The sequence below is a fragment of the Marmota monax genome, unplaced genomic scaffold (genome assembly GCF_021218885.2).
Source record: "Marmota monax isolate L192 unplaced genomic scaffold, Marmota_monax_Labrador192_F-V1.1 WCK01_AAM20220418_F8-fsc00063, whole genome shotgun sequence".
NCBI classification, from domain to species: Eukaryota; Metazoa; Chordata; class Mammalia; order Rodentia; family Sciuridae; genus Marmota; species Marmota monax.
Window position 1 is genome coordinate 6,472,771 of NW_026693726.1, and position 27,092 is coordinate 6,499,862.

General features: G+C 38.4%; 1 protein-coding gene and 1 long non-coding RNA gene across 2 annotated transcripts in view; one reads left to right on the forward strand and one right to left on the reverse strand.

Annotated features, from left to right (window-relative positions):
- Tox (thymocyte selection associated high mobility group box) overlaps positions 1-18,806 on the reverse strand; it is a 306,408-nt gene extending 287,602 nt beyond the window's left edge. The window contains exon 1 of the mRNA XM_046460562.2: positions 18,496-18,806. Coding sequence (XP_046316518.1) covers positions 18,496-18,597 — 102 coding nt within the window. The 5' untranslated portion in view covers positions 18,598-18,806. The remainder of the gene's footprint in view (positions 1-18,495) is intronic.
- Positions 18,807-18,837: 31 nt separating this feature from the next.
- Positions 18,838-20,478, forward strand: LOC124103888 (uncharacterized). The gene is made up of 2 exons (XR_006855308.2): positions 18,838-18,927; positions 19,962-20,478. It is a non-coding gene; the product is annotated as an uncharacterized LOC124103888 (long non-coding RNA).
- Positions 20,479-27,092: the final 6,614 nt, after the last annotated feature.

Below are 27,092 nucleotides of genomic sequence, written 5' to 3' on the forward strand. Positions count from 1 at the left end.
TATTTTGCCATTCGACTAACATTCTGAACTCCTGAATGGCTTCAAATATAAAAATGGTATTGAATAATATTAAGCCACTGATTTCAGCCCATGAAAACATTAAAGGGAAAGCTGAGTATAAACCCCTTTGTTTATATTTGAATGATGCCTAGTTCAAATTGCCAGAGGTTTAAATATTTGCACGATTAGAATTTCAATTTTTAAAAATTCATTCCTCTGGCTACTTCATAAACAATCACTTTTGGCTCAGGTTACCAAGCTACAGGCATCCCACAGGCTATCAGTTCCTCTCATGGCAAGACTTGAGAAAGGACAGGAATGCAGGTTCTACTCTCACTGTATCACCTAGACTACAGGAAAGGAATGAGAGTAGAGTAGGTAAACGCACAAATGAATGCACAGAGATTCCAAGCCTCACAGCAGTAGTATTTAGTTAGAGAGTCCAAGTTGTCCCCTTCCTCCTTGGTTCACTCAACTCCTGTTAACAGTGCATTTTGTATCACACCTAAGATTATTAGTTCTGTTAAGTGCACAAATAGATCCCCCACCCACCATTTTAGCACAATTCCTGGCATATAGAACATATTGAATGAATAAATTAACCAATACCAACACACACTGCATGTTTTGGTAAATAACAAGCCACATGTATGATGGTCCCATAAGATTTTATCACCCAGTGATATTGTAGCTGTCTTAGTATGTGTACACACTATGAGGTTTGCAGATGAAATCGCCTAACAAGGCATTTTTCAGAGTGTGCCCATTGGCAGCTGAGGCAGAACCTTATTTACAAATGTCATGCTGTGGAAAATGAGTCCATCACAAACCTGTGCCACATGCTCCAAAACACATAGAAAAAAATAGGCCCTTGAGTCAGATATAAGGAATCTGCTTCTCTTTGTTATTAATTTTTGTTCCATTTTTATGAGACCTTGTGAATAAACGTGCGTCAATGGCAGGCATACCCTGTGTGTATCGACCTGCTGCCATTTCAGTTGAAACTTCAAAATACTTTAAGTAAGAGAAAATGGTCTTAATTTGGGTAAACATGCAACTTGAAATGCTCACCTGCCAAAAGTGAGTTTCTACAATTAAAAAAATAATTGTTGTCACTAAGAGGGAACATCCACTGTTTGCCTGTGCCTGACTGGTTATGATGAACTCATTTTAAAAAAATCAATTAAGAGCCGGATGTGGTGGTGCATGCCTATAATCCCAGAAGTTTGGGAGACTGAGGCAGGATGATTGAGAGTTTAAAACCAGCCTCAGTAACTTAGGGAGATTCTAAGCAACTCAGTGAGGCCCTATCTCTAAATAAAATATAAAATGGGGCTGGGGATGTGGTTTAATGGTTAAGCACCCCTGGGTTCAATTCTCAGTACCCTCCCCCCAGAAAAAACAGATCAAGTATTAAAATGAAGTAAAGAAGGAGGGAACTAACGCAAACTAACAAACACCTTGATTTAATGGTGTGTTATGAACAAAAAATAGGTTGACATTTGCTGAGAAATCCTCATGCACACACCTAGAATCTAGCCTAACCAGAGCTACTCCTGTTCCAAGACAGAGGGTCTCGTGAACTTTACCCTAATGATGGTGAAGACAGGAGAGGATGCTGCCCAGAAACAGAAGCCCCCTGTAGAAAAGAGAAGATGCAGGTGGGGGAGAGAGAGCTCTAATGAAAAGGCAGCTAAAAGATTCCAAAGGAATCTTGAAGTAATGTCAACATCACACAAATTACCTCTGCCTGTGGTGAAAGGGAGGGAAGGAGGGAATATTCCAAGTGTTGACCATGTGTTGTGTTGCAGAACCCATCCTGTCCTACATCTTTCCCTACCTCATCTCCAAATCATTACCATAATTGTTTGATTTCTTCAAGATACTTTTGCTTTCTCAGACTTCTCAAATTCTTGCCAAGTTCAAGTTCTACACTTGAGTAACTTCATCTATCATCAAGCATTTTCAATTTGCACCAGTAACTCTCCCAACTACACACAGGATTTCCTTTTCATCACTTCTCCCTGAAAAACCTAGCATCACTTGTACCCATGGCACTAGCAACCACTGAACCCCTAGCTAGTATTCCAGTTTAGACTAAGATCAAGTATATTTTGTTAAAAGTTTCCTATCAAAGAAGGATAACAAGTGAAAGTCAAGAAGAAGAATTAGGGGGCTTAAAATATTCCATTTTGTGTAGGAGAGAAGACCTAATATAAGAAACTCCATCAAGGCCTCTCTTTCATTTTTTAACAGTAAAGACAAAAGACCATTATGCTATCTCAAGCTTCTCAAATTCATATCCCTAGGAGCAAAACAATATTGCAAAGGATCAGAACTTCAGAACAGCATGACCCATCCCATCTTCTTAGAACACACAGTTGCCTCAATTCTATGTGATAGAAAGTATCCAATTTACTTTAAAACAGACATGGATGTGTTATAGAGTATAACATAAAAGCCACATTCTCCTTCTCCTGGTCTTTTTGGCACTGCTGGAAATAGAACCCAGGGCCTCATTCATACCAGGCAAGTGCTCTACCACTGAATTACATCCCCAGCCCCAAATCCACATATTTTTAAAAAATAAAACATTAGCCTTCTAAGACCTATGTAGATTTTAGAGTTATTTCCTGGTATCTCCTCTAGCCCCTTGGAGGTAGAAGTTCCCTCCCATTCATTAGAGCACTTCAGTGGAAAATTTGAGAACTTGACCAAGTAGTACTAGAAGATTTCAAGGGAACTTCAAAAGTGCAATAGAGATTTCTGAATATGTTTGGACAATTTAAATATATATCCTAAATTTCCTAATAATATGTATATTTATCACTGAGCAAGAAATTTTGGGAAAGTCATTACCATTAATTTCAGTGAATATCACACCACAATTAAAACAGATAAGAAATTAACTTAGCAGGTATATTATGAAGATTACTCATTGACCACTAATATTGATGTTGATAATGGGCTTATCAATCAGATAATTCTCATAATTATAAATCTCATAATAATTCTCCTGTAGATGACAACTCCAGTGTACTTTGAGAAGTTAAATTTTAATGTAACTCAAAATCTTTTTGCTAAACCTCTAAAAGGTAATCATTCATCTATTATTGGAAAAAATCATCAAAAAATAAGTCAATACCAAATTATTCATCTTAATATGTGTTTCCTTTGGAGAAGTCTTCTCTGGTACTTTTGTGGTAGGGAGGGTGATTTACTGGAGATTGAACCCAGGGGTACTCTACCACTGAGCTACATCCCCAGCCCTCTCTTATTTATTTGCTTTGAGACAGTAAGCTGCCAAGCCGGACCTCAAAATTGAGATCCTCCTGCCTCAGCCTCTGAGTAGCTGGGATAACAGGCAAGTACCATTGCATAGGCTCTGGTATGTTTTCAACAGGGACAAACATTAGCCCACTGATAACAGGCAATCTCAATTCCGCCCCATTTTCCGCGATCCATTCTGTGTAAGTACAAAGGTCATCTTTCTATAATGTAGGCCTCTTCCTGCAATACTGGCTACTTCTATCAGGTCCCCTCATTCCTAACTGGTCTTAGTTTTCTCTCTGTGTTGCTTATACGAGGGAGTCCCTCCTACTTCACTGGGTCCCACTTCCCTCTACAGATGCTCAATCCTACCTCAGGCACCTTCAACCCACCATATCAGACTCCTCCTCACATAGCGCATAAGATCACATCTTCATGTATATTTCCTCACTCTGTCTTCCGCAGCCTTTCACTAGATGTTTTGAAGTTTTTCACTAGAGGAAAACTTTTTATGCATGAATAATTAGTGTTGGTGGTACATCTCTTAGAGAATCAGAATTCTGTCACTCTCTGCATTTCCTTTTTTTTTTTTTTTGTTCCTACTGGGAGGGACCAAGAGCCAAATTTCAATTTTAATAATAGTTTCATTAATATGAAGGACAAGAAATGTGTTTTTGTCTGTTTCTTGGCTATAATATTTTACATTAATACTAATAGCCCTCAAGTGCTTCTTCTGCTTTTGTTTGTTTGTTATATTTTTTGGTTTGTTTTTTTTGGTACTAGGGAGCTAATCAAGCATGCTAGGGTATGTGGTCCACCATTGACCTATATTCCTATCTCCTGTATTTCTTAGTTTAAGTTGTTTCATTTCATGTTGAAAAGAAGTAAAAAATCTAAAAAATAATTTCCAAAATTAGATGTAACTTTATTTCCCTTTCTTTGCTGCCCAGTTTTTAAGGCCTACCAAAATACCATCTCCTTCAGGAAGCATCAGAGATTGCTCCAATTCCAATTCACCACTTTTGCTTTTGCACCCCCAGCACTCTGACCACAGACATTGTAGCATGTCAGTTTTGCTGCAGCTGCATTATGGGTTATTTCTAGTCCTCTCCTGATTAGCCACAGGGAGGCTGGGGCGGGGTCTGACTCCTTTCTGTGCCTCTCCCAGCTCCGCTTCACATTCAGAATAAGGAATTGCCTCCAGTGGATGTTCAGTAACTGCTTCTCAGTTTCTAAAAATGAATTAAGTATGCCATATTAACAATGCCTGAGGCTTCTTAACAAGTGTATTCCAAATTAAAAAAAAAAAAAGAAAAAAAAAGTCTACTTAGGCTAAAATATTCTCATTTCATCCTTGTGCAAATATTTGTAGGGGAACTGCATCAGAGCTACCTAGGAAATAAGAAGTTATAATGGAAACAGTGACACAGCCCTAAGTGAGGCAACCGAAATAGGAACTACTTTAATACTTTTACTGAAAGGTTCTCTGCTTGATAAAGTTCATTACCAGAATATCATCTTTAAAGTGAAACGCATTCAGCTGAGCACTTTTTTTCATTTTGTAAATAGATTTCTTCCTTGCCTGAGCTCTCAGTAGAAAGTATAAAATAGTCTTCCATAACATTAGAAAAATGCCACCCCATACATAAAGCTGAATTTTTTAAATCAAATAGTTTTTTTTTCTGCTTTAGCATTTTAAAGGTACAGTAGTAGTGTCTTCATTATAGCCATCACCCCATTCTGCATACCATATTAAGGCTGAGTCTTCAGGGTGCAATTTGGTATGTTCTAAATTGTGTTGAGATAACATATTAGAGCCCAGAACAAGGTTAAATCCCCAGGGGACATCCTTAAGCTATCAAGTCACTATCCTTTCAACATTACCCTCCTTATTACTATGGTTATATTTACAATGACCCTGGCACTAATCTTTTTCTCACCTATTCAAAATGAAACAGAAAAGTACTTATGTGATAAATTTACAATCCAAGTGCCAAAGTTTCCTATCACATCAAATGAAAAATTATACATAGCATATGCATTATGAAAGTGTTTTTTGGTTTTAGATTAATAAGTTCTTCATTTGTCTGGGGTTATTGTAGCCAATGTTACTGACAAAGTTTCACTCCACTTTGAAGTCTCGAGTGTATTGGATTTTAGACATTTCAATAGGGTAAATGGAGTATAACCACCATTGTATCTTGATAAAGAAATGATAAGTAGAAATACATCTTTGACCTTTTACAACATCAACTGAAAAGCCATTTTGCTAAGGAATTAACATTCATATATTTGTTATATCACTTTATAGTGAACATTGTTATTGCTATTTTTATAAACATTCAGATACAATGTTATGAACCTTCCACCTATTAGAAATGCACCCCACACACACCCTCCTAAGGTCTTTTCTGAAGTTTGCAAGTTATAGAGAGGCAGTTGACCTCAGTAAATTTTTCCACTGGCTTACATTTCTTTTCTTTCTTTTCAAAGTACCCTTTGGGGGATGGGGGGAGAAAGATAAACACACTTCCCATAGCAAGTGCCATAAGAAAAATATGTTCTGGCAGACTTTTCCCAACTTGTAAAAGAAAAAAAATTTACATCATCCAAGTATATTTTAAGTGCAGAGGGTAAAAGAAAGAAATCTCTAAATAGATTTTTGTTCCACTTTCAAACTCTGAAGCTGAGGGAACACAAGTGTTTCACTTCAGAAATGAATAACGAACGACTTTGGTACACATACACCTTTCTCTTTTTGGAAAAATTGCACATAAAAGAGCATTTTTTGGCTCGGCTGACCTGCAGAGATATGGAGCTAAGCAGAGTCATGAATTCACTCACTCTGATATGCACACATGATACGCAATTAAAATCTCCATTCACATTCCGGCCGGGTTGTCAATCATGAGGAAAGCCTTTTTGACAACATTCAGTGAAGCGTACCAACTAACCGCTCCACAGGAACTTAAACAGTAACAGCTTTTCTTACTAGCAAGAACGATTTTTTTTTTTTTAACCAAGATCGGGTTCAGTTTCTAAGAAATCATTATGCTCTGAATTTTAGGATCTTTCATTAAAAATGAAAATGTGTCAAAAAGATTTTGTCTGGCAAGCTATGTGATGTCATACCTAGAGAATAGGAGGTATGTAAAAAAGTCTAGCCTTTTCAACTGGGGGAATCTGTTAAACTTTTTTTTTTTCCTGTTTAGAACAATGAACAATGATCTTATAAAGCAGTTTGCTGGGGGAAATGTACCATTTCTAATTCATTCTGAAGTTTTTTTCACTTGAATTTTAACTTTTAAAATAGTCTCTAAACTCACATGAAAAGTGACCAGCCAGTTTATCAACCAATGGGAAAGTGACTTTTTTAATCATGAGAAGAATACATAGCATGTTAGAAATATTGCATGCATCAATCCTTTCAATTTATGGAGCTCTATAGAAAATATTATGCACATAAATTCTTCCCAGAAGGTACTCTGCTCATAACTTAGTTTCTGTAGAACATCTAATCAAAGACTGTGCCCTTCCTAATAGCGTATTAGTGTGCTTTAAGGCCATAAATCCATAAAAACAGGGCCCAGTAAAATTGAATACAGGATGCTTGTTAATCTGCTGCTGTGTCTGTTTTGAGCAACTAACCTTGGATTACAAATTCGAAACAAGTTAATACTATCAGATATTGGAATATTTGTCTTCTTACTTATCATGCTTTGTAACTGAGAGAGCAGATGCATCCTGACCATTAACAGTCATGACAAATTGCCTTGCTAATGATCGTTACACACTGAAAGTGCCATAACTGATTAAACTACAATTTCCCACTACCAGATACAGAGAGAGTTAGGGACTTCAGCAGTGGGTGACTCTGATATTCTGCCAACAGACCTTCGGGGCACAGTGCGATATTTAGAAAAACACTCCAAATTCCACATGAACATATTCTGAAAGCCTATGTGTATACAACAGGTTTTTAAAGCACATTAGGTAAAACAGCTTAGGTTGTAGCTGTGAGCCATGAAAAAGAGACGTGTTTTAACTATTTGGTAGCCTTGCAAATATGAGTTAAAGAATATTCTCTGATGTGGGTTTTTCTCTCTCTCCCTCCTTTCCTTTCCCCGCCCCCAAAACATTGCGTGTGCTTTGCATTTCACATAAAATCTTTCTTTTGTCAGTTCCTTTGTTGGTGCAAAATTGGCAGCAGTTCAAATTCAAAGTACTCCTATTCATTTACTGACCGATGTCATTGTAGTTCACATCAGCCAGAGAGCTAAGCTCTAAAAAACATAAAAGACTTGCTTCACCACTGACGAATAATGTGTACATTTTTACAGAGCTTAAACCTTAATGCTTTCCCTGAAACTAACAATACAGTATATCTTATCATTCCTTTTTCACAAGCAGGCAGCTGCTGAAACGCTTGCCACTTCAAAATATCAATTGCTTGCCAGAGTTGTCCTCAACACACCCTGTCAAACTCATGTATATTGTGCAATGAAAATGGTGCAGGACTGAAAGCTAGAAATTGTGTCAAATTCTGCTGTAAGGATATGATGTGCAAAGAACAATGTATGACAACCGTAGAGACTACAAACAATGGCACCGGAGCCAGGGACTTCATAGATCACAACTGCGCCTGTACATATTTTATTGTAGGCATTATATATTTAAAGCATGACAAATGTACCATTGTACATAATGTGCTGCACACACAGAAGCTCCTCCTACTAGTTCGCCTTTTGCATTTCTCCTGATGATGGGAACATAGTTGAGTTTCATTTTTTTTTCCTCCTCTTAAAACATTTGAGGTTCCCAAATCATAAAGAAACACACACACACACACACACACACAAGGTTATCAAAATGAGTAACAGAAAACAGAAGACAGTAATAAAAGATGAGAAAATGAGATCTTGTTCACTTTTGGCTTCTCTCTAAGGACACAAAAGCAAGGATTATCTTAGATAAGTACCTACTGAGGGTATGAAGACAACGACACTATCACTATGCCTATAAACTGTTGTCTACCTAATTTTAATGCAGATAAGTGCTGGCTTATTGATTTGCACGATTTTCCAGCAAAATGGAAATCTCATGTGAATATGTTCTTTGTGTGCAGAAAATATGGCTTAAGAAGCTTTTACTATTATTGCTTTCCTATGCCAAAAGAACAATTAAGAAAATAATATTTCACTGTATCAGGTCTATAAACCAATGCTGATTAATTTCTCTTTACATTTTTTTAAACATTCCTCCCCACTCACCGATTTACTCTGTGTACTTGAAATGGTTCTGGGTACTGAAAAGTTGTTTTACTCCTAAACATTCCTTAAATAACATGTAAAACTTAAACATATTCTTACTTTGGAACCCACATACTTAATTATAAAGGGGCTCATGGCACAGCAACCCGACCCTAATTCAGTCAATGACTGTGGAAATGGAAACCTGTTTATGGGAGAAGATTAGTATGAATATATATTAATCTCTTCTACGACCTAGCTTAGGTTACAAAACCTTTATCACACAAGTAGCTTGGAGTGGAATTAACTGGCTGGAGGCTAAGGAAAATGAACAGATATGCTGTTAAGGTGTTAATAAATATTTTGGAAAGAGAATAGGTGGTTTAGGTGCTTAGGGGTTCTGACCTTTGCTGTGTTGATTAGTGGGACAATGATGCATTATTAACACACAGCAGCTGTACCTGAACTACAGCCATGAATATAATAGCCTTTTATAGCCATCAGGGGAGTGAGGTAGGAGGCCTTTATTAACCACTACACATGATTAGCACATTATGTGAACTTTAGTAGGCAAATTATCTCTTATTGAAATATAATGTTGGTTATAGCTAATTGTAAACATGATTCTTCAAAACTTCTCAGTGAAAAACAAAATTCAAATGTTTTTTTTTTTTACTGCCCTTCAGCTCAACACTGGCTGGCCATGGGCAAGGAAAACATGTTCTATTGTGGGATATACTTCTAAAGGCCAAATTTCAAAAGGGACGATGTTGCAGAAGCCTGACTTTAAAATCATTCAACAGGACAGATTCAGTGATATCAGATGCATGCAAACTTTCTCTCCCTAATGAAGTAAAAGTGTTCATGAAGTAGGAAAGCTACTTTGGGATCTTCTTTTCTTCTTTTTTTTATTTCTTTAAGCAATTCTGAAAAGATTAGTTTTGCAGGAAAATTTTTTGAGAGTTACCTTGAAAAATAACAGCATAATTTATTTCAAAAAAAGCTTAATTGGGGGAGAGGAAAGATTATCCCATTAGCCTTAGTAGCTGAACAGAGCTCTGAGAGTCCATTATGAACAGTCTTTTATACCCTAGCAGAAAGTCATTAACATAAAATAAATCATTAGCTTTGATATTAAGCTTCTACTATCTGCAGGTTTCTATGATTAATGTTCATGACTGCATCCGCCAAATGATAAAATATACTTTTTGTTGAAAGGTTATCCTGCCTCTTTATTATTAACATTTCTCTTTATACAATTGTTACTGGCATTTTAGGTGGAGGGGTACTGGCATCAAAAGGAAGCAAATGGCTTTGACATTGGTATGAAGATGCTCGTGCATAAAACACTTTATCCATCAATTTTTAAATTAACCATTTCATTGAGTTAAAAATACTTGAGGAAATCAGGTATTGAACAGGTATTCATTCAATGTAACTGGACTTTCTTTAGACCCAATTGGCCCATCTGCTAATTAATCTGGCACATTTCTCTGACCCATATATCAAAGGAAGGTGCAGAGAGGCAATATTGCTTCCCCAAAGTCAGGAACTACAAGAGGGTACTTCCTTCTGTAGCAGTTATTCTCAACTTTTATCTTGTCTTCTTACAGTGCAAAATAGGCAACTGCCCCCATCAATAGCATCTCTCTCATTAGGTGGCTGGACCCTGAATGTGCAGAAGGGAAAAGAGCCCCCCTGGGGGGCTTATCAACATCTGAGGGAGGCAGATTACAGGCTGTACCTACATGTGTCCCATTTTCCCAAATCCGCCTCTGACCCTCCAGAAACGTTCTCTTTCACTCCCTTCCCAAAAGAATCACTGCTCTACAACTTTTGAGAATGCTTTTATTCCACTAGGGTAGCAGGAAGGAAGAAATGGAATGAGAGTACAGTGTTCTACTAAGGCCTACCATTCTTTGAATTTTTGAACATCTTTCCCCACAAGCTTGTGAAATTATATACTTCTGTTGATTCCTTAGTTCTCATGAGATTTTTTTTTTCATACACATAAAAATTATTATTTTTTTCTACTGGCTACATAGAAGATTGAGACAAAGATGAATTAAAAGTTTTAGTGTCAGTAACTTTTACCAGTCACAGATCAAAGTCATGCTTCTTGAGAGAATGGGAAACAGAAAGGGAACGAATCACATCCTCTGATGCAGCTTTATTTGGTCCAGAAGGTAAGTCAATTTAGGGGCAGCAGGCAAAGGGGCACCAGGTCTTTATCTCAAGTCATTAACAAAATAGTAACTTTTATTGAGCAGAGCAGAGGGTTTTCCTCCAAAAAGACCCGGTTCTTTAGTCTCATTAGATTATAATAAATTAAAGTCCTGCCATTTGAAAAGCATTGTTTTTTGAGAAACATGGCTAAGTTTCTTCAAAGGGAGTGAGTGGTCATGGGGTATTCCTAGTAACCTAGATGATTTCCCACTGCTGTTATACCCATTGATAGATTCTGCTATTGACGATAAAATCTCATATGTGTTCATGGGCAGAAGTAGATTGGGAAGTGAGAAAGAGAAACACATGCACAGAGCACATATATCCATAAAAGTATGCATTAGCACTCCTGTATGTACACACAGAGAGACTCATAATTTCTCTGGCTGAGTTACCCCCTGAGAATGGCGCCCAAGGTGTCAATCAAAATTCAGTTTGTCCAGAAGCTGATTTCATTTCTACTATGAGTGTGATATAATAACTTGTAAGTCCACACGGTAACTCAAAATACATTATATTTTTCTTGACCACTGGTAAAGCTTCTTACCTACCAACCACGGCCCTCATTTAATTAGGAGTTCTTTCAAGACAATATCATAAGAGGCCATGAAAAATGAAAAACAATAAACACTTGGCCAAAGCAGAATGATTTAAAACAGGTAAGTGAAAATGGAAAAATGAAAAAAAAAAAAAAAACATTAATGGTACCACTGGTTCCATGACATTTGGTACTCTAAATAGATATCAGTGATTTTTTTTCATGAGTAAAAGGAAAATACCTTTTCAAAGTTAACTTCAAACTTTTTCATCAAGTAAGGCAACTTGCCATAGATCAAGCTAAACAGGTCTGGGAAAATACTGCTACCTCCACCATGAAAGAGCTGAGTTTCTTTTTGGTATGACCCTCCCTCCCTTCTTCCCTCTGCACCATCCACTGCCACGCGCAGAGCAATATAATGTTCCCATTTTCAAAATGAATGCTGTAGGGAGAAACATGTTATAACCAGGAAAAGCTCATTCAGGTTAATGTGAATTCTGTATCTCAAAGTATTATGGAAGAACTGCTATAATTAACAGTCTGTTGGCACTTCCATTATAAACCACATTTCTAAGCAGTTTATAACTCAACTGTTTTTAATGAGAAATTGCTCTTCAAGATAAAACTTGGCAGAAAGGGTTTAAAACAAAAATTCTCAAATGCATGAGGATAGATGTAAGCTGTATCGCTTTGGCACTCTGGGATTCCTAGTGGGCAGTCCACACAACACAAATCACTCTCAACCAAGGGAGGCCACAGGCTACTGATTCTGAAAAGTACACGTTCAGAGAAGATCAATTGAAAACATATCAACAACTCCAAAGTGGATGTCGATGAAAGATCAAAAGGGCATCCATAAATTAGCTGGTAAAATTAATAGCTCATGGAAACATTCAATTTAAACAAACAAGGGAGCATTTCTGTGGTTAGATGCTTCAAACAGAAGCTTCTTGCAGGCAAGAACCATGATTAGGATTGTCAGGGCCACTGTATATATTAACTATGTTGTGCTACAGTCTTTTTTTGGTCCTAAAAGTACCAATTTTATATTCTTGGATTTGGTTGCAAACAATATTAGTTTTAGTCTAAACAATGAATAATATCTTTAAAATGCAATCATTAATAGCACTTACTCAATTCAAGATAATTAAATTTTTATTGACATAAAATAATTATCCTCAGAAATCATAAGATTCACACTCAGAGTTGAACTATAGAGTTATAAGTGATCTAAATTTGGTTAGTTCAATAAATTCTGTGTGGCCTACTTTGCCCATTTTAGTTATCTACATACATACACATAAGCATGCTAACACTTCTGCTCTCTATAAGTGTAACCCATCTCACTGTATGCCCACCAAGGACCATAAGCAACACAGCATGCCATTTGGGAGACCAATCAAAGCTTTCTCACTGAGGACAGACTTCAAGGAGCTCATCTCTGAGCTCCCAATACAGTGCACAGGTTTGGGGTAGAGTAGTGGGAGAGTAAGATAGCTTAGAAATATCAACCATGGCTATTTTTCCTCTCAGCACCATATCCAAGTTTTCTTAGTCTATTATTATAGACTCAATGTCTTTCATTCAGATGAGGGAAGGGGAAAGGAGAATAACATAATTCAGGATTTCAAAAAGTGGATATGGGCCTCATAGCTGGTAGATTCCAATATACCAGAAAACAGAGTCAGAATTCTGGTGGAAGAGTGGATTTGCGAACTCTATGATAATAAGGATGGTGGCGAACTGGAAGGGGAAGAAAGCAGACAAGACAAAACATCAGGGTGAGTTAAAGGCAGAGGGAAGAGAGTTCGGATTAGAAAGTACAGACTTCCTAGTTCAGAGGAAGCATGGTGGAGAGGGGATGTGGCTCAGTGGTAGAGCACTTGAAAACACACACACACACACACACACACACACACCTGGGGAGAGTATGGGGTGGGTTGGCCCTGGAGCAGAGGTACCTGGGGAGGGGCTATGGAGTCAGGAGGTAAGAGACCTACAATTGATGGCTGGTTTTAATATGGGAAGGAAAGACCACTATTTGAGAAATATCTCCAGGATCTTTTCAACTTTTCTTTTCCATGTTTTAGCAAAAGGTTGGGAAGCATCAGAATAAATCATCCTTCACAGCTAATGGACCCTTCTCCAGTTTTCCAGGCTATCTCTTTTGAATTAAGCCCATCACTTTCTCTCTCTCTCTCTCTCTCTCTCACACACACACACACACACACACACACACACACAAAACAGTAAGACTACTAGAAATAGCCCTACATGGCAAAACCAATCTTGAGGACTCAATTTGGTACCCAGGAAGGAACTGTTAAAATTTCCCAACTTCCTCCAATTCCAGACACCTTACTGCTTTTCTTTTCTCAATTCCTTTGCAATTCCAACATTTAAAAATAAAACACCTACTCTGCACATTCAATTAGACATTTAAATAATAGTGAATTTTTCTACCAAACCAAACTATTAAATTCTCCTTATTATTATCATTCAGTAATTTTAAAAATATATGCTAAATTGTAAGAATACTGAACTGCATATTATGTTATAAATAATATCAGATCCCTTCAGAGCTCATAACTATAACTTTCTTTGTAGAGACATTTAAAACTGGATTTTGTGACACTGAAATATCCCACAAGACAGCTACATTTGAGGTTTTTGTGTCATATCTGATTTAGTGGCCAAGGCCATAAGATTTCTTGGTTTATGCTCTTTCTTACTTACAACTACATTTAAAACATATTTAAAGACCTCAAAACTTGTGGAAGCTTCCAGCTAATAAAATTCCCAGAGGAGTTTTAATTATACAAATGATGTATGAAGTATCCACTATGAATTTCCCAAAGTCCTAGAAGTTATGAATTAGGACAGAGAATTAATCAAGCATGATGCTCTAAATTGCCTAAGACCCTCCCCTTTCTCCCCTCCTTCCTCCCATCCTCCTCCCACCCTCCTCCTCTTTCTTACATTTATTAATCAAAATACGAATCATGACTCCATCTTGGTATGCTTGTATTTTAGATGTGATGAGTTTTGCCACATTAAAGTACAATGTATGATACAGTACACATAGAAAAATAACCTCAAAGGAGATTTTGTAGAGACTATAATCAATCTTGTCTTTCTCAAAAGTCATCACATGTCTAATGTTTGCCCTAACATTCAAGATCAGAGTTTATCACAATGGGAACTTCCCCCTGCATTTATATGGAAAGAGTATACACAGACCTCTCTCATTCTCAATACAAAAGCCCAATATGCTAAATGCCTATTATTCTTTACTTTGTATGTAACTAGTATTAAACATGGGTTTATGTTTTGGACTTCTTCACTTTTAAATCCACCAAAGAAAGACTCAGTACATGATTCTACAAAAGCATCCACTGAAAACAGTAATGCCCATTATTTCTCCTCCCACTGTTGGCCGAGGTCAGCATCCCTGTCATTAGCCATGTCATAACATAATTGTATTACTGCTCCTTATGTGGGCAGATACTGAGCAATAACTGAACATATCACATCATTGTAAAAATGAAAAAGTGCCACATCTTTTTTCCTATTTTAGCATAAAATCAGTGAAAACAATCTTTAGAAATGACACTGCACTAAGAAACTGAAAGGAGCTGTTATTACTCTGTAGGTATATATTTAAACTGATGATTTGACATCTTCAACTAGAACAAAAAATAAGGCTATATTTTAGCACTGAACTCCAATTGTGAGCTCATTTAATCCAATTTCTTTTGATAACATTCAGTTCAATTAAGGGATACAATGTTACTTAAAATAGTCTAATTAGATGAAATTCCACTCTGGTACCCATCTTTCAATGTCTAAAATATAACTATGCTTTCAGCTGCAAGAAGTGAATACTGTTCCCTCCAACGTACAATTCCGTCCAGTCTCTGAGCTACACTGCTATTTCAAAGGCTGACCTATATACAACATCATGCCATCAGTTCTGTTTGTATAAGGGATGCCTCGTACACTTGCTATAACCAACATCACTTGCATTGTTCCTGCAGTAGGCTATGTGAAAATGAAGGCCACTTTGCATAGTGATATATTCATAATGTAATGTGCTCTTACAATCGAGCCCTGGATTAAACTGTTTCCAAAACTGCCTCCTACAGAGTTTATTAACTGAAAAATGTAAGTAGTGTTTTGGCAATCTATAGAGCCACAGTGCTGGAAAGTGTCTTTGGAGGAAAACAATCACATTTTAGTTTAGAAAAGCTTCAGGAAGAGGATATTCATTTTCTCGATTAGGGTCTCTACTGACATGGAAAAAAAAATGTCACTGGGAAACTATAGTTAAAATTGCATAACACTAAAGCACAGAAAGATATTGGTTCCACTGGGATTTAGCACACCAACTTTAAATAGTAAAGTGTTGACAGGTTTAAAATGAAGATAATTAGTAATTTATAATCTTATCATCCTATTAAAAACAAATAACCTGACAAAGTGACTATTATTTGTAATAAACTTCATGTTCCTTACACCTCAGAAAGACGAAAGGTTTACCTTTCAGTCCTGTCTCTAGTCTTGTCTCTATTGGTAAGTCTGATCCAACTTTTTTTTTTAATGTAGATATTGATTTCTTTCTTTGCCTCTTCTGAACTTCTGCCTTTCTTCCATATCTCTGCCAATCTACTTAAGCCATCACAAAAAAAAAAAAAGAAGAAGAAGGAAAAAAGAATGCTAGATGACTAAAATCTAAGCAACCAAAATAGTGGAGGTAGAAAGAAATTTCATACCAATGTTAATCATGATGGAGTAGAAAACACAAGTGCCTGAGCTTTGTAGGGCCTTGAAACCTACTCAGTACATTTAATATAATCAGGGGTCAGTGACAAATATATCTGATGGACTGCTACACAGGAATGGACAGGAGAAGGCGTCCCTGGAGAAACATTTCCATGAAGTCTTTTCCTACCATTAGAAATGTGTCTTATGACTTTGCATTTTTAAAAATCCATTATTCCCTGGGTAAGTTAAATAGAAGACTTGCAACTAGTCTATAGAAAGGATGGCTAATTTGCATTTAAAAAGAACAGTTTGCTTCTTATACACAGGGTGACTTAAAAGGAACTTCAATGAGCTAGTAAAGAAATTCTGAAGACTTTGGAAATTAATTTATTCAATTCACAGCACAACCCACTAAAATTATTTAAAGCACTTAATTGGAAAATGATTTAATATATTGAAGTAATTCCTGATTTTCCAAAGCATTTAACTTTTAAATTAAATCTGACCCTACTATCACAAGAATGGGGAGTGAAATGTGTATCCAAGTCATTACCTTCTTTTTGAAGCCTAAAATCACTGATAAATTTAATAAGATTTGTCCAGTTTTATTGCCAGAATGGTTCTGATCTTTTGGTTTTGGTAACTACTATGGAACAAATATGTCTTTAATCTTCAAGACAGAACTGCTACTTTATTGTTTCTTATTTAATACTATCATTCGTATTGTAAGCAAAATAAAAATAAAACATAAAATACCTAACTGTAAAGGCAAAACAGATTTCAAAGTAAAAGAACTATGTTACCAGCAAATAATGAAACTTCATCACACAAACTCCTCTGCACTTGTCAAAGTTCCCAATACCTTTCGACTTGCCCCTTAGCGAATGGATTCCCACTGTAAAGCCTCTGTCTTCACAAGATAGATTTTCCTCTTTTCTAACTTTTCTAAACATCAGCACACAAACAGCACAGCCCTTTTGATAAGTCTTATACCGTACACAGCATGGAGGAGCTTCTCCACAGGGTGATGCCTGCGGTTCACTTTACTCACAGCTGTATGTGTGTGTGTGTGTGTGTGTGTGTGTCACAGATTGACTAAGACTCGGAGCCAGGAGTCAGTCGCATGGTGGGGAGCCCAGGGTTTGAGAATACCGCCTGCTAAACACCTCTGGATCTCCTTAAAAACCGTTTTGGTGAGGATTTGCCACCAGGCAAATGTTGGGAGTTCTAACGATTTTTCTCCTGAAATTCACGAAGGAGGTCTACATATAATAAGTGCCGGCAGGGTCTGTAAGAATCAGGCGGGTTTATCTCCAAGCAAGAATTGGGCGTCTCAATGGCCCGCCCGGAGTCTAAAGAACTCAGTTCTCCCCGCCAACCTTCATCCCGCGGGACTGCTTAGACACGTCCAACAAGCCGCGGGCCAAAAAGGCTGTGGCTCTTCGGCTCCCCTTGGGGTCAGGTCCCTGCGCGTCCTCCCGCTCCGGGATGAGAGTGCGAGCAGCCGGAAAGTAACCCCTTCCCTACGTTCCCCAGACTTAGCCATGGTCTTAGCTGAGCTCCACAGGAACCCCGGCCTGTGCCCCCATTCCGGGTCACCAGCATGGTACACCTTGTCAGAGTCCCCTGGGACGTGGCACCCAGGGTCGGTGGGCTGCACGTGCAGCCCAACCGGGAACCCTACTTTCAATCCGACGCTGAGTATGGGAGCTTTGGACTTGAACGCAACGCGCTCCTCCGGCTTCCAACAAACTTGCAATTTCCGCGCGCACCCTGCAAAGGGGAGCTGTCCTCCAAATCATGACCTGGCTAGCCGGCTATACCTTGATCTGCGCAGGCCAGCACTCGAATTCGGGGCTTAGCTGCTGGAATCGGTTTGGGAAACAAGAATTGTAGAACAATTTCCAAGGTAGGGGGCAGGGACCCTTCCTGGGTTCCTGTACCCCAACTCCCTGCGTCTGCCCTGGCAACTAATCCCGGGCTGAGAAGCGATGCCACGAGCCCCCCGCTACCCAGGAGAGGGAGGGAGGAAGAAGGAAGAACTAGGAAATAAACTAAATTCTCTTACTCTACCTTCGTCCCTAAACCCCAGACACACCCCCAAAGTATTCCGTGGTTTCCCTCTTATTTTTTTTTAACGCCGCCCCGGCAAACCTAAACATGGATCCCTAATCGCTAACAGCAGGAAGGAAAGAATCCGAGCAAATCGTGTCACTTTCCGCACAATCGCGGTGTTTGGCAAACCCCTGGGGCTGCTCCACAATATTTACTATCCTAGCGCACGCAGGGCTGCAGTGGGCTGCAAGCCGAGCGCTCCCGGGACGGGTCTCCAGCAAGCCGGCCCCGTCCGGCAAGCCGTCCCAAGGCGGCTCAGCCGCAGCCGCCGCAGCCGCCCCCCTCCCGAGATCAAGCCACAGAACACAGTGGAAACAAAAGCAGAGCGTTCACCTTGTTGCAATAGTAGGGGTCCAGGCAGGGAGAAGGTCCCAGACAGGGAGCGTCGGGCGCAGCGGCGGGCTGGGCTGGAGGTGGATAAAATCTTACGTCCATTTCACTCTCACATCAAGCAACTCCTTTTCTTTTCCTTTTTTTTTTTTTTCTTTTTTAAAAAAAGTGCTCAGCAAAACAAGCTTAGACGGAAAAGAAAGAGGTGTCTGGGCTCAGGAGTAAAAGAAACACCTTCCTTCCCTCACATCCGTTTGTGGTTTGTTTAAGAAGAAGAGGAGAAAAAAAAAAAGAAAAAAAAAAAAAAGAGGGGGGAAAAGCGCTCAACTCTCCCCCAAGCCGCGGCGCGCACCCGTCGGCGCCGAGCGCGCAGCCTGCTCCACCGCCGCCTCTCCGCCCCGCCGCCGCCTCTCGGCCGCCGCCGCTGCTGGGCAGGTAACTTCATGCGCTCATTGTCCCCCCGCCCGCCCCCCCATCCCCGCCTCCCGCGCCCCTTGCCGACCGGCACACGCGCTCGGGCTCTAGGTACTGGGCGTTTTGTTGGAGACTCTGAGTTGCTCTGCTTTTAGTTTATTTTCTCCACCTTGGAAGCCCGGGATTGGCGAGTAGGGGGGAGATCTAGAGGGGACCGGACGGGAGGGGGGGCGAGCACCCCAGGTCGGGCGGGGTGGTGAGCGCTGCGAGACGCGGGCTGCTCGGGGTCCAATGGCTGCTGCTGGAGACTGGGGGCTGGAAGAGGGAGGAGCAGAGGAGAAGGAAGAGGAAAGTACTGCCCGGCCCGGGAAGAAGCGGCGGGACCCCAGGGAGCAGCTGCAGTGCACTAGCCGCGCTCCGCAGGGCAGTGCGTCTCACACAAAGGGGCTGGCGAGCCGGAGCACTAGCGGCCTCGGGGCACCGCGGGAATCCCGCAGCGAGGGGGCGCTGTGGCGCACCCCACCCCGCAGCCCCGCCCCCGAGCCCGCCCCGGCCCCACCCCTCTTCCACCTCCCCCTCTGCCACCACTCTGCAACTGTCCCCACCCTTTATCTGCGCCCCCCCACCTACCCCTCAGCGACTGTCCCAGCCCCTGTCACTGCTGTACTATCTTCTACTCCCTGCCCGTGGTGGGGATGACTTTTCTGCGCAACGTTGCTCCTGGGGATCATGCACCCGCAGGGAGCGTGACCCCTTTGCGCGTTGTGAGTGGGCTACTGTCCAAGGGACCCGATCGGAACCCTCCTGTCTAGGAATAGATGGGCTTATGAAAGTGGCTCCTCTTCTTTCTCGCTCCGCCTGCTGCCCGCACCTCTCTTTTATCTCTACCCCACTGGAGGGTTTGTGAAGGCTGAGGCTGCCTTTGGGGACTCACAAAAGACCACAGGGGTGATTCGAAGGGTGAATAAGGAAACGATTATCAGCACACTATCCGGCTAGAGGGAAAACCTGTGGGTTTGTTAGTTGTTGCTCATGGGATTCTTCTTTTTTTATAGCCGGATAGTGCTCTAGGCAGTCTGCGGAGGACCAGCAGTCAGCCTTCCCATTTCTCCAGTTGGTAAAGTGGAATAAGGATATATCACCAACTATGTTTTCTTGCTTCGTGTCCCCAAGCCAGAGACTTGCAACTCTGTCTCCTGGTGTTTGAGATAGTTTGGGGGCTCTTGGCTACTCACTGTTGAGCACATCTTTTTCAGGGGTTGGGTGTTGGGGTAGGATGTCCTGGGTTGGAAGTTCAAATAGTAGTGGGCAATAATTATCTTCCCAGGGTGGAGTAGCCCTTCCTTTAAGAACACAAGACCCTGCAAAGGAGCCCAGAAATTCTTCATCATTTGTTTGTTTCTGGGGCCAAGGAAAATATTGAGAACATTTTGCTGCCCCACACACCCTTCCAGGACATGTTGATTGCCAACTGCTCTGTGCAACTTTTCTCCAGCTATGTCTCTTCAAGCAAAGACCAAAAAGGAAAGCAAGAAAAAACTATGAAAACATTATAATAAATGATAAAATTAATGTCTTTGGTCCTCTCTTTGCAGTCTGTGTCCATCCTCTGAATCATTGTTTTCTTTTTTCCTATTATCATGGTTTTAGACATAGCAAAACTACAACATTTCCCCTACCTTCAAGATTAACAAGGTGGAGCTGGGGATATGGCTCAAAGCGGTAGCTCGCTGGCCTGGCATGCGCAGAGCGCTGGGTTCGATCCTCAGCACCATATAAAAATAAAGATGTTGTGTCCACAGAAAACTAAAAAAAAATAAATAAATATTAAAAAATTATCTCTCATATAAGATGGTGTGAGGAAGAGAGAGAGAGAGAGAGAGAGAGAGAGAGAGAGAGAGAGAGAGAAAAGTGTCATAGTAGAGTGGGTAGAGAGAGGTAATGGGAGGGGAAGGGAAGGGAGGGGGGAATAGGAAGGGTAGCAGAATACAATAGACACTAATATGGCTGTATGTATAAACGTGGCTGTAAAACCAATGTGATACTGCAATCTGTACACGTGGAAAAATAAGAATTCATACCCCACTTGAATCAAATGTATGATGTCAAGATCATTGTAATGTTTTGAGCAACTAATAAAAAAATGAAAAAAAAAATTCTCTCTCTCTCTCAAATAAATAAATAAAGATTAACAAGGTGGAGGTTGGGATGGGAAGATGAAGCAATAAGGGGAAAAAAATGTCTTCTCCACATTCACAAACCCTTTGAGGCACAAAATAAGAGGTAAAAAAGATGATGTTTTCCTCCTAATAAAGGTCTTTATAATAAAATTTATATGGAGTTTTATGGTTTATAAGCAACAGCTTTCAAAATTCAACTATAGATGCTAAAATGTGCCTATATGTATCTCCTTCCACAATAACAATATACCCTTTATGGTTTAAATGGAATGTATCAAAGCTTCAGGTTCTGTCATCAGTCCTACATTCATCACCAACACATTCCATCATTTAGAAAGTTGATTTTTAAAATTTTCCTAGGACTGGTAACTGATTTCTGTTTTATGGCCCTGTGAACATCAGGAAGATGAAATAATATGGTTCTGGGCTAGAACAATATCACTGTCAACATCCTGACACCTGGCAGATAATGGTGTCTTCTGCACATCATATCCACCACTCCATTTGATGGAAAACTCCAATTCATAGGGCCTGCTGTTCCTCTACTTAACACTCAAGGGCCTGGTTTCCTCTCTATAACAAGTGTGCAGTCCAAGGGATATGTTTTTGTGCCTTGCATGGTGGGAATTTGAGCAGTGGAGGTGAAAAAAAAAAAAAAAAGAAGCTTCTAATTCCACTTATGCAGAGAGGAGATCATGAAGGTCATCATGGTATAATAATAATAACAATACTACTTGAAACAATAATAAAATTTAATGCCCTACTTATGCCCTTTTGAATGGATATATTTTATTCTATTGAAAAAAAAAACCTTGGGGAAAGTTGAATAGTTAAACCCCTGAGTGAATTCTAAGAATTAAAATAGTAGACAGATGTTGTGTTACTTTTCAATTTATAGGACATTCAAGTCCATATCATAGCTAAGTTTACTCATTTAGTTGCCCATTCACTCATTAATATATTATTATACAAAGATATAGAAAGCCACACAAACTAAAAATGCTATGTATGGTGTAAAAGTTAGGAATATGAAAACAAATGACTTAAAATGGTTCCTACTCAAGATGAGTTTATAGTCTTCTAGACCAGTCTTTTGCAATCCTGTCTAGTCTGCTGAGTCATCTTAGCCATTTGAAAAAGTACCCTGTAGATTCTGATTCCATTCATTTAGGGCAGGATCTGACCAGAGGAATTTTTTAAAAATTGCCTGCGATTTTTAATGATGAGGAAAGATTGAGAGCCACGGATCAATAAGAAATGAGAAAAGGAGCACAAAGGAAATATTGAAAGCATTAAACTTTATTCAATAAGCTGGATTGTCATTTTGTGTTGATCCTCACAAGGGCACATCGAGGATAACTATGGAGTTTGGACATTTTAACCAGTTTCTCTAAATAAACATGCATGAGTTATTGTATAGGTCCAGGTTAAAATTCATTTATCTGAACTAGGAACTTCACATACTCCAATTAGTAAAATGTGTCCATGAACAAAATGTGTCCTTGTTAATATTGATGTTATAATATCAATACCTACAATTCGGGAAATGCCTACCATGTCTTAGACCTGGTCTCATTTTTTTTTTATATTTAATTTCATTATCTCATTTAGCTCTATTAATTATGTTGCCTAGCCTAACCAATAATTATAAGCCACACTCAGAATTTGATGTTGCTGCCTCAAAATTACTCATGTTCATTTTAATTACAGTTTAATAAATTGTTGTGTTTTCAAATTTGTGATTTTCACTGACCACATTTCATGTTTACTGATTCTTTCTATTATGTAGGTAAATCCTAAATCTTGTAGTAATGTCTCCAAATCACATATATGGAATGTGTCCTCTCAACAGCTTATCCTACCTGTGATTTTTAAGAGTCTTATAGAAATCATTCAACAGAAAAACGGCACTTCCAGTTGGGCATTTTTTGTTAGATTTTGGAATTAGTTTTTCTTCCAGGGGAAGAACCCTGTATTGGTTGATGGTGAGAATGAAACACACAGAGGGACTGATTTTGAAGTGTCAAATACTGAAAGTAAAAGCGCAATGCATTGCATAACTAAGTTAAAATCTAGTCCTTTTACTGGCCTCCTCTGTCAGGTTTTTCATCAATAGGTTATATACAATCTTTGTATAGAAGAAAGCCTCATTCTTTTTAAATTCCATTCATTTGGCACCTCCTATGGGCCATCCTGCATTTTAAGGCATATGCATGATTATTCATTCACATTTACCTTCCCAATCAGGTGACAGGGAAAGTAGCTCTGTTGGTTTCCTTAGAACCTCATCAATACTGTGTCCTACACATTTTAAAGATTCAAAAAATACATCATTAACTGTTGTAATGAGAAACATTTACATTTTGTCAATTTACCAGTTAGAACTTACAATGGTCCAGGATTATTGAACATTTTTCTGAACTAATTTAAATGTAACATGGAATGCTACACAATAAGTAATATCCTGCCATGGAAGAACACAGGGTAGCAAAGTTTATTTCCTGCGGAGACTAGTGAGAAATGACTAGATTGTAAGTCTTTCAACCAGAAAATAAAGGATTTCAGAATGATAGGGAAAGTTTGAAGGAAATGATACCGGGTCCATAGATACCTCACATGGTACTAAATGACTCATAAAATGCAGTATTTTTTACATAATATGGGAAGTGTGCCATGCTTGTACATCTCACCATTGAGTGTGGTACAGTACTTTGATCTTCAACAATATACAACATTTGTGGCATAATAGCTGTAATAGGACTATTCAGCTATTTTACAGGGCAATAATCCAGTCCTCTCTCATCAGGATAAACTGTGAGGACAAATCCTTTCAAAATCAGAATTAGGTCCTTGTAGAAAAGTGAGGCTACAATTATCCCTTAAATAGGAGCAGCTGCAACATAGTATGGGCCTGGAGCTGGCAGCAAAGTGTTTTTCCAATGCAATTAAATGGATTTTTTTAATGCAAACTAATATTCTATAAAAAGTCAATTGGAAGGTGAGTAGGTGTCGAATTGCCGAGATGAAAGGAACAATCATTTTGCTTACCTGAGTTAATATTCTTGCCTGAGTAAATGCTATTTTGGTGAAAATGGATAATCAAGGCTTATATTTTTCCATGAAGTGGGGCCCAAAATGGAACTAGAGTAATACAAAGGAAAGATAATTCTGGTTTATTTGCACACTCTACATCTTATTTTGAAATATATTTGTAGCTATGTTTTGTTATTGTTGTGTTTCCAAAAGGCATGATGAGTCAACAGCAATGTTTCCATTTAAACAGGGAAGATAACTTGCAGGGCTCATGTTAGTCAGTGCCTCTGCATGACAAAGAGGGAATGGAACTTGGGAACTTAGGTCCCCCCCCCCCTTTTTTACACTGAGATGATTAAAGAATTGAAAAATAAGACCTTTGAGAAAGATTAAAGGACAGGACTAGAAAGGACAATACTGAGAGGCAATGTAATGTCTTCAAATCGTGTGTGTCAGATGTTCTTTCACAAGCATGGGCAGAACACCTCTGCTAAAGATAGGGCATGAGCGAGTGTTTGTAATACCAGAGGATGGAGGATTTAGCCGCACATGAAAAGAATTTCACAAGTGATCAGTGAGATCTTGCATTTATTGGGACTCTCTATAGGATGATTTTAAAATCTCCACAACCAATGAGAGTTCATCAAATCACCTGTGCACTCGTTGACGCCCTTCTTGAAATACGCTTTTCTTATGTAAGATGGAGTCAACAGTAGGTTTGAACATATTCATACATTTTGGATGACATACAGTGAAGTTCATCTAGACAATGAGCCAAAGAATCTCTTATGATCTTTGAAGTCTAAAAATGCTTCCCCTCCCTTTTTTTTAACAGCATATTCTTGAATATTTTCAAGAACTTACCAATGTGACAAGGCAAAAACAAGCAAACATTCAACTTTGCAGGCAAAATTTAAAGATATGACATAAAACTAAGAATTACAATAATTTACATATCTTAGAATGTTACTTTTGTTAAAAAATATGCATATATGCACAAAACATTAAAATGTATATTACATATTGCATACATATTTAATAATTTTAAATATTAAGCCAACCCTTTGTAGCTACCTATCTCTCCAGTCTTATATTTTTCCAACTTCATAATTTCTTTCACTTCAGTCCCAATATCAGCTAAAATCTAAAGTTATAATCAGTTATAATCTAAATCAGTTATAATATCAGTTATAATCTAAAATTACAGCAAATTTCTTGGGCAAAGAGTAAGACCCTTAATGAAATTCTGAAATTCAAAACTTTAAGTTGGATTATGATATATTAGCAAGAAATCCTAGAGGTAACATCTAATCTGAGCTGACAAAAGTTTCTTTCTAGAATGCATTGATCCAACTCAATGAATATTCACGTTTTGTGGTGGAAATATTACTGCGTTTGATTATGGGACTGCCTCAAATCCTGCATTAATTGAGGTTTTTATAATAAACCATATCACCATTCAGAAACTTCAAACAATATGAATTTTAAACTCTTTTGCCCTATAGGATATCAAATAAGTAATTATAGACCTACACTTGTAGTATAGTAACCCAAATTAACCATGATTTTAATTTTTATTTATTTTAATTTTATTTATTAGGGGGTAACCAGGGTTGAATTTAGGGGCACTCAACCACTAAGCCACATCCCAGCCCTATTTTGTATTTTATTTAGAGACAAGTTCTCACTGAATTTCTTAGTGCCTCGCTGTTGCTGAGGCTGGCTTTGAACTCTCGATCCTCCTGCTTCAGCCTCCTGAGCCACTGGGATTACAGGTGTGTGTCACCCCACCCATAATGATTTTTACTTTTTAAGCATTTCCATTAGGGGATAATTTATCTACAATAAAATCCACTGGTAATAAGTAATTGCACAAATTTGGTAAGTTCTGATTAATGTGTATATTCATAAACCACTGTCACAATCACAACACAAAGATGTGAAACATTTGCCTGTAACTGTTTGTAGGTAATACTGTTTCCCTCTCTTGATCCCAGAAACTACTAGGTTTATTTTTCAAAATATCATATACATCTGATCATTTAGTCTTGAGTCTTACATGTCTGATTTCTTTCCCTTAGGGTAATACATTTGACATCCGTCCATGTTAGGTCTATGAATAGTTTGCTCCTTTACATTACTAACTAGTATTTCATTTTGAATATTACACAAATTTGTTTATCTATCTACTCACTGGTTGATAGCCATTTGGATCATTTCTTATTTTAACTCTTATGAATAAAGCTGCAATGAAGATTCAAGAGCAGATAATTGAAATTCTTCTTGTTTGAAATTAGAATATCTTCTTTGAAGATGAGTTTGTTAAAAGCTTTCGAAAGTTCAGTTGTTTTCCACTTATCATTTAGCTATATGAATACTTGATATAAACATTGGGTTGCAAGTTCTTTATGAGATTCTACCGAAAGGAAAAAAAAAAAAACCTACCAGACTAAGTTAGTTTAGAGAAAATATAGGATGCAAGATTAGTATGTTAATCTAATTGTTTTTGTACATACCAGCACAAACAATTGGGTATTTTAAAGGATATTGCTCATAATAAGCATAAAAATAAAATACTTGCACATAAATTCTGCAAAAAATATATAAGACCTCTGCATTAAAAATGATGAAACAATGCTGAGAGAAATTAAAGAAGACCAAAATAAATGGGATATACTATGTTCATGGTATGAGGGCCTCAGCATAATACGATATCTTTCTGCCTAAATAATGTATAGAGCCAATGAACTCTCAATAAAAATCATAACCATATTTTCATTAAAAATAAGTTCATTTAAAATATTTTTATGGAAATTCAAAAGACCAAAACAATCTGGAAAAGACTGAAATAATAACACAACTTGATTTAAGACTTACTATAAAACTGCAATAATAAAGACTAAATGGTATTGGCTTGAGGATTAACACAATCCAATTGAACAGAATAAAAGTCTAGAAATAGAGACACAAATA